Source organism: Ylistrum balloti, unplaced genomic scaffold (assembly GCF_031769215.1).
Source record: "Ylistrum balloti isolate Yb309-2 unplaced genomic scaffold, AGI_CSIRO_Ybal_v1 Utg369602, whole genome shotgun sequence".
Classification (NCBI taxonomy): Eukaryota; Metazoa; Mollusca; class Bivalvia; order Pectinida; family Pectinidae; genus Ylistrum; species Ylistrum balloti.
In genome coordinates this window covers 477883-492178 of record NW_026781882.1, presented here as the reverse complement: position 1 = coordinate 492178, position 14296 = coordinate 477883, and the positions used below count along the sequence as shown (strand labels likewise).

The 14296-nt window shown below is 35.0% G+C and overlaps 1 protein-coding gene across 1 annotated transcript; it reads right to left on the bottom strand.

Annotated features, from left to right (window-relative positions):
• Positions 1-3909: 3909 nt before the first annotated feature.
• LOC132546007 (uncharacterized) lies at positions 3910-5496 on the bottom strand. Its single transcript, XM_060209698.1, has one exon. It carries the CDS (start codon positions 5494-5496, stop codon positions 3910-3912), a length of 1587 nt encoding a protein of 528 aa, XP_060065681.1.
• Between the last annotated feature and the right edge of the window lie 8800 nt (positions 5497-14296).

Genomic DNA, 14296 nt, shown 5'->3' with positions numbered 1-14296 from the left:
GTGACAAACAGACATTAAATACAACAGATTTATGATCGAATACATACTATATGGCCAAATTCCATACTATAATTTTTATGTATATTAAAGTATATTTTACTGTCATGCAGTGTATCATGGCCTACGGAAGAAACATGTCTAATTTACATACAAACATGTACATTAATATCGACATTTTCATATGATTAATTACCTTTATGGTTTGTCTTCTAAATGCAGTCTTTGAATTTTCAACAATGGCGGCTCTGTTCTCTGTCGTGAGGCCTTGTAACAATGTAAACATATCAAAACCGACAAACCGGCTTTAGACTTTATACCCGATACCTTTAAAGACAGCAGTATGACGTAAGTCTGCCGTGACATGACTTCAATACCAAGGTCTATGTTTAAGTGTTTAATTATTATTATTATTTTAATATTATAATTATTATTTTTATTATTTTACACATTTGTAAACTGTATACTAACATCCTACTTTTATTTACAAAAACAACACGATAACAATATTAATTACAAGAAACATCTTAAAACCTGCACGGGGCAAGGGGTTAAAGGTCACGAGAGTCAAGAACAGACACATGGACTGGGAAGTCATATATAGTTTTTCAAAACATTCATACGGAAACATCTATCGGCTATATTTCATTATTTCATGATCCCACATTCTACAAGACTCCATCTCTATCATATCTCACTGCTTCCACTTTCTACAAGACTCCATCTCTATCCTATCTCACTTCACCCACTTTCTACAAGACTCCGTCTCTATCCTATCTCACTTCACCCACATTCTACAAGACTCCGTCTCTATCCTATCTCACTTCACCCACATTCTACAAGACTCCGTCTCTATCCTATCTCACTTCACCCACATTCTACAAGACTCCGTCAGATATATTTCACAATAACATGTCTGTAGTGTGACAAACAGACATTAAATACAACAGATTTATGATCGAATACATACTATATGGCCAAATTCCATACTATAATTTTTATGTATATTAAAGTATATTTTACTGTCATGCAGTGTATCATGGCCTACGGAAGAAACATGTCTAATTTACATACAAACATGTACATTAATATCGACATTTTCATATGATTAATTACCTTTATGGTTTGTCTTCTAAATGCAGTCTTTGAATTTTCAACAATGGCGGCTCTGTTCTCTGTCGTGAGGCCTTGTAACAATGTAAACATATCAAAACCGACAAACCGGCTTTAGACTTTATACCCGATACCTTTAAAGACAGCAGTATGACGTAAGTCTGCCGTGACATGACTTCAATACCAAGGTCTATGTTTAAGTGTTTAATTATTATTATTATTTTAATATTATAATTATTATTTTTATTATTTTACACATTTGTAAACTGTATACTAACATCCTACTTTTATTTACAAAAACAACACGATAACAATATTAATTACAAGAAACATCTTAAAACCTGCACGGGGCAAGGGGTTAAAGGTCACGAGAGTCAAGAACAGACACATGGACTGGGAAGTCATATATAGTTTTTCAAAACATTCATACGGAAACATCTATCGGCTATATTTCATTATTTCATGATCCCACATTCTACAAGACTCCATCTCTATCATATCTCACTGCTTCCACTTTCTACAAGACTCCATCTCTATCCTATCTCACTTCACCCACTTTCTACAAGACTCCGTCTCTATCCTATCTCACTTCACCCACATTCTACAAGACTCCGTCTCTATCCTATCTCACTTCACCCACATTCTACAAGACTCCGTCTCTACCCTATCTCACTTCACCCACATTCTACAAGACTCCGTCTCTATCATATCTCACTTCACCCACTTTCTACAAGACTCCATCTCTGTCATATCTCGCTTCTCTCACTATCTACAACACCGGGCCAGTCGACTCCATCTTTATCCCTTCCCCTCTCCAAAGATTTACAACACCGGAGCAGTCACTCCATCTTTATTCTATCCCTCTTATCTCTATCACACCACCTGATAAATAAAGGCAGTTTTGTTTAGAAAAATATGTCTCAGATGATCAATTACCTTTACGTTTTGTTTTCTAGATGCAGCCTTTGAATTGTCAGCAATGGTGGCCCAATCTGTTGTGACGTCTTGTTTAAATGTAAACATAAAAAAATCCCCTACCACACTATAAATAGGATAAAGTATATAGTTTTAGTTCAAGACTGTTTATTGAACCCGATACCTTAAAAAGCTGTAGTATCTTAAAATCTTCCGTGATAAAATTTCAATACAGGAACAATAAAACATTATCATATATCCTTTATTTCGGTCAGAATTGATATTCTGATATCAGACTTGTAATACATTTATCAAATATACATCAACTGTTTGTTATGATGAACGTATAAAAGCATATGATACAAGTTACAAGAAACAATTTCATGCCCTTTTGAATATTTGAACATAAGCATATACATAAGATTTGTAAGGTGACCCTAAGTTGGAAAATTAATTTTAATGACTCCACAAGGAACTCTTCTATATCGGAATAACATATAAGTCACGTGATAAGTTTCCTCCAATGAATGCATGAAATCAATGACTGAGGCGTGCAAATATATACTGGAACATCATGTCACTTATATTAATGATTTTACACCATAATTCGTTCCTTAATTCATCAGTCCAACTACACTTATGGCTACATCTTTATACATGTGACCACATTTATAACAAAATTCATTTTGAGACAACCATCTCACGGTAACAATTAATTTCATTATATAATCAACAGCTATTTTCAGAGAACTTTATACAAACTCTCCACAGCTGATGTGAAATTACCTTGTCTTGTATTAGAACACACCTTGAAAAGTCAACATTGTTGTACATCCTGTTTAACCATGCGTTTTCTTCATATCCAACCACTGGCTGCCTAATCTATATTCCCCAACGTGTGTTAAGCGGAAACCATCCAAGGTTTATATATTTCGAAGGCGATTCATATAAATGATACTTTCTCGGTACCTTAAGAGATCATACACAAAGCCACGCCTAAAATTATTTTCTGTGTCTGGATTAACAATAAAAGTATTGTAAATAATATACGAAAAGTTAAAAATATTTGGATGACAACCACAGCGAATTAAGCTCATTGCTCCTCTCTCAAGCCTGTTATACTCAAAAATGAGTTATATTGTCAACTTCCGGAAGGGGGCAAGTTCTCCGTGAAAAGATTACTGTGTCACCTTTTATTTAAGGAAAACTAATTCTCTGTTTTTTTACAGTGGAATTTGCCTAACGGTAACATATTCTAAAGCATAATGTTTAGTAGTCACTTAACATATGCCATGTCCCTTTCTTTGTTGAACAATATTTTGGAGATCGTTCTTGAATACTTTGCACATTTTCGTCGATGAGGTACTCCCCTTAAGAGTCTCCTCTCCATTCCGATCCATTTAGATTGAATGTCATTACCCGGAACACTACTTAATACGTATGTATAAATCCCTTATCAAAAGTGTCTACTGTTCTATAGTTACACATATATGTCATTGTCATGTGCTTCATGTGGTGTCGTTTGTACGGTGGTAAATGTATTGTTTGCATGGTTGCACAAGAGTGATGCGGTCTTGTCACTGGTTTGAAATGTGACAAGATGTGTATAATATCTGGTTGTATTGTTACATGATATGTTTGTTAACAAGAAGAAAAGTTTAACTCGTTGTTGTTACAAAAGTATGCTAAATGTATTTTTTTTAAATGTATATGATCATAGGTCATGTTATTTATTTTTCAGAGTGTGCATCACAGTGCGGGTACTTTAGGGTAATCTAATTATTACCTTGGTAAATATAGATATGTTACAGGTGCACGGGAAGTTTGAAAATTAAACACGAATCACACACCAATACATTAACTTTATATCAAATAGCAGTTGTTTCATTCTCTTCTATACTGTAGTAGCTTTACTTCTTTGGTGACAATTGTATCATCACCCAGCCCTACCCAAAGAAGTCCTCCGTCTACGCATAAAGTTTGTGGTCTGTTATTGGCGGTATACAACAAACGCAGGTATATACCTTCGCCATTCAAAAGATGGATACATGTATTGTTGTAGTCAGCAATCACCAGTTGGCCAAAAGAATCGTAGGTCAAGTCATAAGGGTCAAAAGGATATAACCCCTGCCTGCCGATGTGATGCGATCGTCCATATCGGTGCATCTCCTGCAGCTTGTTGTTCATCACTCTAACTAGTGGTTTGTCCTTCCCACCATCATCGGACCAATCCCCGTCCACAACGGCGACGTTGTTACTTACTGGACACTGTGACATCCTCCAGGGCGAACACACTTTTTCTCTGCCAAACAGAGATGTTTTCGTGGCATAGCTTTGTTCCCCGGTGCATGTGTACCCAGTGATCCGGTTTTTTGACCCCACAAGGATATGATTGTCTGTAGTAACTGTAAGACATAAGGGTGTGTTTTTGGTGCTGAATCTGCGAGTCAGACAATTATCTGATGTCAACTCCATGACACTGTTATCTTTGTTAGAGCATGCCCACAGATTACGTGTGGTAGGCGATACACATATAGCAGTTACACGAACACGACTCTGTATATATTGAAATATCTCTCCTTGATTTGTTAGGTCTGTGATAATATTACTGGAAATTCCACAAGTCCACGCCCCACCAACAGAGGGACAGATAGAACTGATGTTACACGGCGGCTCCCATTCTGAAACAACGTCGACTTGTGACGTCATACACTCAGGCTCGATATGCAAGTCCTCAACTGGTAATGTTGGTTCTTCTGTACTTTGAAATGAGTGTATGCTTCTTGATTCAAGTGACTCTTCATCGGGAATTTCTTGAGGATATGAGGTCAAGGTCATTTTTCCCAATTCAGCTTTTAGAGAGAGATTTTCGTCAGGTACAAATTTAGCGGTACCAAAAACAGGTTTTGTTGGTAAGCGGGTCATTGTAGGGAGTCTATAAGTGATGTCAAGCACTTGGATATCTGTTCCAGTCTGAAGAGACAGTTTACATTGTTCCACATACTCTTTTAGTTCTCCAAGTTTTGTTTCTAATTCTTCCATATAATCTGTGATGAGTTTGGTATTTTCATCTCTAAAATGTTTCAATTCAGAAAGTGTTTGAGCTATTGAAATGTCAACGTCTTGTTTCAGCCTCTTTCCTTGGTCTTCAACTTCTTTCTCTACACTTTCGAAATGGTGCAAGTATTTCTTCAAATCACCCTGAACTGACTCGATTTCCGACTGAATTTGAATCAAATCCTTTTTCTCCATTTCATTGATGAATGTTTTGATTTTATTTTTGTTACCTTGAGTAACCTCACTCAGCTGTACAATATCATGACCCTTGTGTAAAGTGGAAATACAATTTGCACATATAACCTCCGAACATTTCTCACAGAAAAAGTTCAAAGTGGTCCTTCTGTGATGTCCACACATCGTCCGTCCTTCTTCACGGACAAGTGTCTGTCCTTTAGGAAATGATAACGCCATTCCTTAAATCACAAAAGTGAAAAAACAACCACGCTGTCTTCTAGAATATATTCATCCATGTAGGGACTAACCCAGCCTTTCACATTTCTGCAGAAATAAACGTCCCTGAGAAGTAGAATTCGAAAGTATCTTCTCTCTGGCTTTGAGAAAAAAGGATGAATTTACCTCTTTTTTTCATATGGTTGTAAGATTCCGTAAGTCGTATACTTTGTCCGGTTTCTGCACTTCTCATCTTCGTTGGTGAAAATTCCGTAGTAAAATACTTTCCATTTGTAGTCATCTAAGGTATGTAATTAAACACTTCAAACTGTGGTAGTAAAACGTCTGTAGAATGACACAATATCTACTAATAGTTTTCTAAATTATTCGTTTTCATACTATGATTTCGTGTTTGATTAGTGTTTTGTGTTAACACACATAAACTCGTGTAATTCGAAGTTATGTCCCTTCTGTTGAAGTCGTCACATTAGATACCTTCCTATGTGGAATTCCTCTGCAGACACTTCAGAGTAAAGGTCCTGAAGTTTATGGTATGTTTCATTATCGAGGTCGACTGTCACTGATATCATTTGAACCTGCAAGTTAAAAAAATTCAAAGAAAATACAATAACCAAATGGCTAATTGCCAAACTTCCATTTAAGAAGAGATGGATTCATTTTACGACAATGAAATATATATACACACAGGCCACACAAATATCTATATATATATTAAATCAAAGTCCATATACCCACAGGCCAACCAGATGTATAAATATGTATTTAATTAGAGTACATATACAAACAGGCCAAGTAAATGAATATATAAGTGTTTAGTTAGAGTACATATATACACAGGCCACACAAATATCTATATACGTTTTAAATTAAAGTTCATATACCCACAGGTCAAGTTAATAAATATATAGATTTATCAAATCAGAGTTCATAACATACAGGCCAACCAAATGAATATATATGTATAAAATTAGAGTACATATACACAGGCCTAGCAAATGAATATATATGTATAAAGTAATAAACGTAGTTTATCTAACAGCTTTTGTATAATAAGATATATCAACTACTGTTTATCAGATCTATTTGACCTTGTCGATAAAAAACAAGTGTCTTACTGTGGGGAAAAGGTTTAGTAAAAACGGAAAACCCAGGTGGTTGACGTCTAATCGGATATCAGTCACTGAATGCTGATTATCATACCATCATTCATTCATATCTATTGAAATTTAATAGATGTACTGAAAGATTTTCTTTCGAGTGGCTAGCAATATACATTGTAGCTTTACATTCAGTAAAGGGAATCGAACTTTCGCTAACGCGCCTTGACTTTTACGACATAAACTAAACCAGATACAGTTTAGTAACAAAAATGAAAACGTACTCATACTTCTCATATGGGTACTGTATAATTTATACAACAAATCGTTTCATTCTAATCACAGCAGCACAGTCACAATGCAATCATCGACCTTCGGGGAACGTGTTAAAAACATTATCCTCAAGTAGTGGTCTGAATGACATCAACAAACAAAAATATTTGTTTCCATTTAAGTATATTGGATCAATCATAAATCATGTCCCAAAACTGTCGCCAGACTTCATCAAGCATCGTTGAATTGTCATATTTCAATTTGTTCGGCAATCATTCGGAAATCAGACATCAAATCCTCATAAATTAGCTTCAAACACATCTTCACATAACATGTACGCAAGGAAATCAGTTATTGATAATTCTAAAACTTCATGTATTTGCGGATTTCTGAAAACTCCCAGCGAAATATGTTGAATGATTTAGTGATAATCACACGTTTCCCGAGGTAGGTTCGTAACGCGACACCTATGTAGTTATATACTTGTAGAGTTGCTGTTACGATCAAAGGCCATATCTTCATAGAAAAAACTTTTCAATGTGGTCATCAACAGTAATTTCAATGTCGGTATATAGAAACCATACATACCTGTTATACATATCGACATATGCCTGAACAGATGAACGCTGCTAGTGTATGAACTTGCTCGTACATTCTGTGTTTAACATATATTATATTACCAAGGATGGCCCGGTTCAGTGAATTTACTGAAACTCTTTGCTAGACTGTTGCTTGGTATGAATCAAGAAGACATGGAATATCTGGGGAATTCCCCATTTTAAAGGTGGAGTGGAGACTGTTTCGGGTCAATAAACATTTTGTATGGTGTAAGATGTTGTGTGCTGTAATAAGACTGGTTGTAAATCCAACTTCAGATATTAATAGCTATGTGGAAATTTCAAGTGAAAGACCTGGCTATGATGGGATGGGCGTTTGAATTAATGACTACAACTATATACTCTCTGGCGTAACAATGATTTTTACTCTGACGTTATCACCTAATTATAAGCCGTTCATACAACTGTACAGTTCACAAGTGATTGTTTAAAAGACGACAAAATACCTTAATATCAATTAAGATACATAAGACCTATATAGTGAATAAATCGGTATTGTCTGGCTATTTCGTCCTTCTAGGACTCGTCAGTCTTTAGATACGTTAGACTTATATAGTGAATAAATCGGTATTGTCTGGCTATTTCGTCCTTCTAGGACTCGTCAGTCTTTAGATACGTTAGACTTATATAGTGAATAAATCTGTATTGTCTGGCTATTTCGTCCTTCTAGGACTCGTCAGTCTTTAGATACGTTAGACTTATATAGTGAATAAATCGGTATTGTCTGGCTATTTCGTCCTTCTAGGACTCGTCAGTCTTTAGATACATAAGACCTATATAGTGAATAAATCTGTATTGTCTGGCTATTTCGTCCTTCTAGGACTCGTCAGTCTTTAGATACGTTAGACTTATATAGTGAATAAATCGGTATTGTCTGGCTATTTCGTCCTTCTAGGACTCGTCAGTCTTTAGATACATAAGACCTATATAGTGAATAAATTTGTATTGTCTGGCTATTTCGTCCTTCTAGGACTCGTCAGTCTTTAGATACGTTAGACTTATATAGTGAATAAATCGGTATTGTCTGGCTATTTCGTCCTTCTAGGACTCGTCAGTCTTTATACATAAGACCTATATAGTGAATAAATTTGTATTGTCTGGCTATTTCGTCCTTCTAGGACTCGTCAGTCTTTAGATACGTTAGACTTATATAGTGAATAAATTTGTATTGTCTGGCTATTTCGTCCTTGTAGGACTCGTCAGTCTTTACATTTAGATACATAAGACCTATATAGTGAATAAATCGGTATTGTCTGGCTATTTCGTCCTTCTAGGACTCGTCAGTCTTTAGATACGTTAGACTTATATAGTGAATAAATCGGTATTGTCTGGCTATTTCGTCCTTCTAGGACTCGTCAGTCTTTAGATGCATTAGACTTATATAGTGAATAAATCTGTATTGTCTGGCTATTTCGTCCTTCTAGGACTCGTCAGTCTTTACATTTAGATACATAAGACCTATAGTAAATAAATCTGTATTGTCTGGCTATTTCGTCCTTCTAGGACTCGTCAGCCTTTAGATACGTTAGACTTATATAGTGAATAAATCTGTATTGTCTGGCTATTTCGTCCTTGTAGGACTCGTCAGTCTTTACATTTAGATACATAAGACCTATAGTAAATAAATCTGTATTGTCTGGCTATTTCGTCCTTCTAGGACTCGTCAGTCTTTACATTTAGATACATAAGACTTATATAGTGAATAAATCTGTATTATCTGGCTATTTCGTCCTTCTAGGACTCGTCAGTCTTTACATTTAGATACATAAGACCTATATAGTGAATAAATCTGTATTATCTGGCTATTTCGTCCTTCTAGGACTCGTCAGTCTCTAGATTTAGATACATAAGACTTATATAGTGAATAAATCTGTATTGTCTGGCTATTTCGTCCTTCTAGGACTCGTCAGTCTTTACATTTAGATACATAAGACCTATATAGTGAATAAATCTGTATTATCTGGCTATTTCGTCCTTCTAGGACTCGTCAGTCTCTAGATTTAGATACATAAGACTTATATAGTGAATAAATCTGTATTATCTGGCTATTTCGTCCTTCTAGGACTCGTCAGTCTCTAGATTTAGATACATAAGACCTATAGTAAATAAATCTGTATTGTCTGGCTATTTCGTCCTTCTAGGACTCGTCAGTCTTTACATTTAGATACATTAGACTTATATAGTAAATAAGTCTGTATTGTCTGGCTATTTCGTCCTTCTAGGACTCGTCAGTCTTTACATTTAGATACATTAGACCACCTACGGGAAGCACAGAAAGAACACTGAAAACTAAACGAAGGCAGGATTATAATTTCAAATTCAAAGTCGAAGTGGAGTGTAACGTAGACGAAATGTATGTGCACTGTCCTAGTAATCAAAATAATGGATGTAGAGGAAACACAATGAGTTAACAAAAGTAATTGTAGATATGAACAAGAGGCTCATAGGGCATGTATCGCTCGCATGGATATGAAAACCCAGCAATTGTATACATGCCTTCGGGTCAGGTGAGCTAAAAGCGGAAAAGCAGGTAGCCATAACAAGATTGTTGTATAACATATTTGATCAGGACATATACACAAACATGTACACAAAGCATTTCAAAAAAGGGATAGTCGTAATCAGAATACTCATGAATAACTACAGAGACATTACATCGACAACAGTGTTGGGAAGGCTTGTTGAGAACAAGATACATCAGTCAATTACGAAGTTCTGTTCTAAAATAAGATTTCCACACAAGTAGCGCCAAATAGTGCCGCAAAGTAGGAGCGCTACAGCTGCATTCATTGTGTAAGAAGCCATAACGCAATATCTTGAACGCAGCAAGATTGTCTTTGCAGCATTTTTGGACAATGTAAGTGTCTTCAATAGTGTCTGGATACCGGGTTCATTATACAAAGAATACCGATTAGGCACCAATGGAAACTTCTGAAGGATTATGAAAAAAATGTTTGATGGAGTGACAGAATGAGCACTATAAGATGGAGAAAGAGGATTACCGTATTGAGCAAGGAGTCAGGGGAGGACTCTCTCCGGTTGGTTCTTCTTTCTCATTAATCGCGATTTTGCAATTAAGCTGGACGAATCGAGACTTGGACTCCACATACAAAACCTGCACACGTGTGTCCGCAGGAGATCGTCCAAGCGTATGCGACAAGGTGGAGACTGAATTACAATTCCACAAAAACCGTCATTTTACTTATCAAAATGCCTCTGAAAGGAAAGTGAGACTCGGTATTTTAAGACGTACATCAATAACATGGGGAACATCAGAAGTGTACGCGGGAATAACGTTCTAACGTTAAACCTGATGCGAATATCGTCAGTTCCTGTGTAAACGTACGTAAATACACCAGAACGGCAGTTTACTGATTATAATATCAATGGCATGATCCCATTGGTCAGTTTACTGATTATAATATCAACGGCATGATCCCATTGGTCAGTTTACTGATTATAATATCAACGGCATGATCCCATTGGTCAGTTTACTGATTATAATATCAACGGCATGATCCCATTGGTCAGTTTACTGATTATAATATCAACGGCATGATCCCATTGGTCAGTTTACTGATTATAATATCAACGGCATGATCCCATTGGTCAGTTTACTGATTATGATATCAGTCGTCCTTCCAGCTATACTGTATAGGAGTGAATTGTGGGCGGGGCCAAGTAACTCATCAGTAACCGAGCTAGGGAGAACGCAAAGACACACTGCAGGATGCCAATGATTCGAAAAACAAGAAAACATCATTAGCAGCAGCAACAACAAGAATTCTTTGATTGTAAAATGTTTGCTGTGACGGTGAGAAACGCAAATCGTTTTTATGGATCAAGTGATGTAAGGCTAGCACTGACTTTCATTTGGAATCTTTGTTTCCTATTCGCATGAGTGACTATGTGTTTACAGAATACACGCTTCATGGCTCTGTTATATATTTGGGAAATACACGCTTCATGGCTCTGTTATATGTTTGGGAAATACACGCTTCATGGCTCTAGTTTTATCAGACATATCAAATATGTTAATAGAGTATTTCGTATACATTCATTCTTACTGGAAATTATGTTTCCATCTTCAACATACAGTTAAGACAATGGAAAGAGTTTGTTAAAGGCGTTACTGAACAATACTATTTGAGTGAATGGCGTTATGTTCATGAACATAATGTGCTTCTATATCATTACAAACATACATCCGTACATTTGTCCAAATACTCTGTGGGAGCCGAGCTGTAAATATCTAAAGCTGACATGGACAATTGCATGGTTGGTAAAGCTCTCCTATCGGATAGTGATAGATTCTGTAATCTTTGCCGTAGAACTATCCGTACACTACCATTGTCTTATAAAGTGTCCAGTTAAATATGACCGTGAAAAGATTATCATAGAGCCCCCTTTAAACCAGATCAGGAAAGGATAAGAGTAAGAGAGGGTAGACGTAACCAGCCAATCTAGGTCAAAATCCATCCAATCTAGGTCAAAATCCATCCAATCTAGGTCAAAATCCATCCAATCTAGGTCAAAATCCAGCCAATCTAGGTCAAAATCCAGCCAATCTAGGTCAAAGTCCAGTCGATCTAGGTCAAAATCCATCCAATCTAGGTCAAAATGCAGCCGATCTAGGTCAAACTCCAGCCGATCGAGGTCAAAGTCCGGAATCTGGTTTATATTGAAGACAGACTTAATTCCATTCATGCTATCTCACATCGGTTATAATTTCCTGTTCCAATACTAAGATATCCATATGACCTAGTCTGTTTGGTTCATAGATATCTAGTGCATAAGTTGTTTTTATTTCAATACTGGCCAAAGTTGACCGTGTGAATGTGTTAGCTTTGCTTCAGTGTAACATCAGATATCACTTCTATACTTCATGACTACCATTCAAACATATGATTATGTATAATCAAACCCGAGATGATTATTTAAAACAAATCACAGTTTTCCAATGTTTCGTACAGTTTCAATGATTTGTTTCCTAAAATATAAATATTTGAGTTACCTTTAAAATTCCAGGTCTCTGTTCAAGCAGATAATTTGATGCTATTGTGTAACTCAACAGACTACTTCAACATGTACGTGGTAGTGTCTTATGGAAGTCAGTTTAAAGCAAACAAATAAAGTGATAAGAGGCGTTTTAGTTAGTCTTTGCCAATACATTTTATTGATAAGTTCACAAGGTGAAAACATCTTGGATATAGTCAATATCCTTTCATATGTGAATGTTTTGACAATCAAACATACGATTGTATCTATGAGCAGTGAAGTGCTTATATCATAGTACTGTAAAAAATCATATTTTTGTGAGTACAATTTTCATTAAGAAAAATAATGCTTCATGAATACATAATTTCAAAGACAAATATGGCCTTATAGATCTGCAATTACTAATTCAAACATGTATTGGTCACATGAAAATCACACAAAATCACAAAAAACCCCCACCATAAAAATGTTTTTTACAGAATCAAATCTATTTGGTAAAATTGTAACAGAACCTTCCTCTACAGGTTAGGTAAATAAAGGGTTCAATCTGTACCTGCAAAAATCATTAAAATTCTGAATGTTACTTTTGTTAACATTTCTTTAAACAGGGGCCAATTTCTAATTCTCTGATTTTTACCACACACATCACACACAGTTTTCTTCAATCAATATCAATAATCAGTGACATGTATGTAGTGTTACAAATATATAACAGACAATATAACAATAAATACAACAATGAAATAAGGAGTGGTGTTAATTTGCATATAAGAATTTAATAAGTACAAACAAAACACATCTACTTAGTTTTTCATCAACACATCTAAAAACACTATGTTTTAAGTTCTAAAAAGTTCTCTTTTTAAAAAAATTTGATAGATTTGGATTTTTTTTTCAAAATGTGTATAATAGGACGGATCAATTGAAAACAAACCTGATATATTGCTAGTATCTGTGTATCTTGGTTATCTCTAAAGGAAAGGCACTATTGTAACAATCTTAAAATAATTTCTGTTCTTAATTAGAAAATAAAATACTTTCATATCATTAACATATATTCATGTATGATGAGAGTTAACAATTAAACTCCCCTACATTTAGCCAACATTTTAAAATCACTTCTGATAGATCAAGAAATAGACAAAGGAAAAAAGAAAAATAATAAGCACAACCTAAAACAAACATTCAATATACCACAGTTTTTCCTAAAAAATAAAATTCTGGAATGGTTTTAGTTTGCAAGATATTTAATTTACAATCAAAATTTTAACAAATTCACAATAGCTTCCGTGATGAAAACAAAAATTTTTGGTAGCTAAATAACAAGAGATCCTATTTATTAAAGTGTTTATGGGTTCCACTTAATGTCATCATTATCTAATATTAATAAGATGATATAAAGAGGAGTACAGATTATATCACATTATATCAAACGCACATATATTTACAAGTATATTAGGGGAAAATTTTATCATTTTAATAACTGTATTGTTATTAATTTGGTCTTTTTTGTTTTTTTTTTCTAATTATGAAAAACATGAAGATCATAGGTTTGACCTTAACTTTAATGTGTAAAGTAAATTACAACCAGACGTTTAATGACAGACGGCTGGTTAGCTTAATCATTTCCAGAACAGTTATGTTTGCTATTTTGATAACATATACCTGGTAACTGGTAAATGTACTTAAATTCTTGCTTTGAATTTTTTCAATCAGATAAATTTCCCACTTTACAATATCATGTATATCTCTTCTCCTACATACTCACATATATGGCAATTCATTTTATATAAAAAAAAAAGTATATGTAACTAA

What these genes read in the sequence shown, in the direction of transcription:
- LOC132546007 (XM_060209698.1), bottom strand. Translation starts at nt 5,496, where the DNA reads ATGGCGTTATCATTTCCTAAAGGACAGACACTTGTCCGTGAAGAAGGA.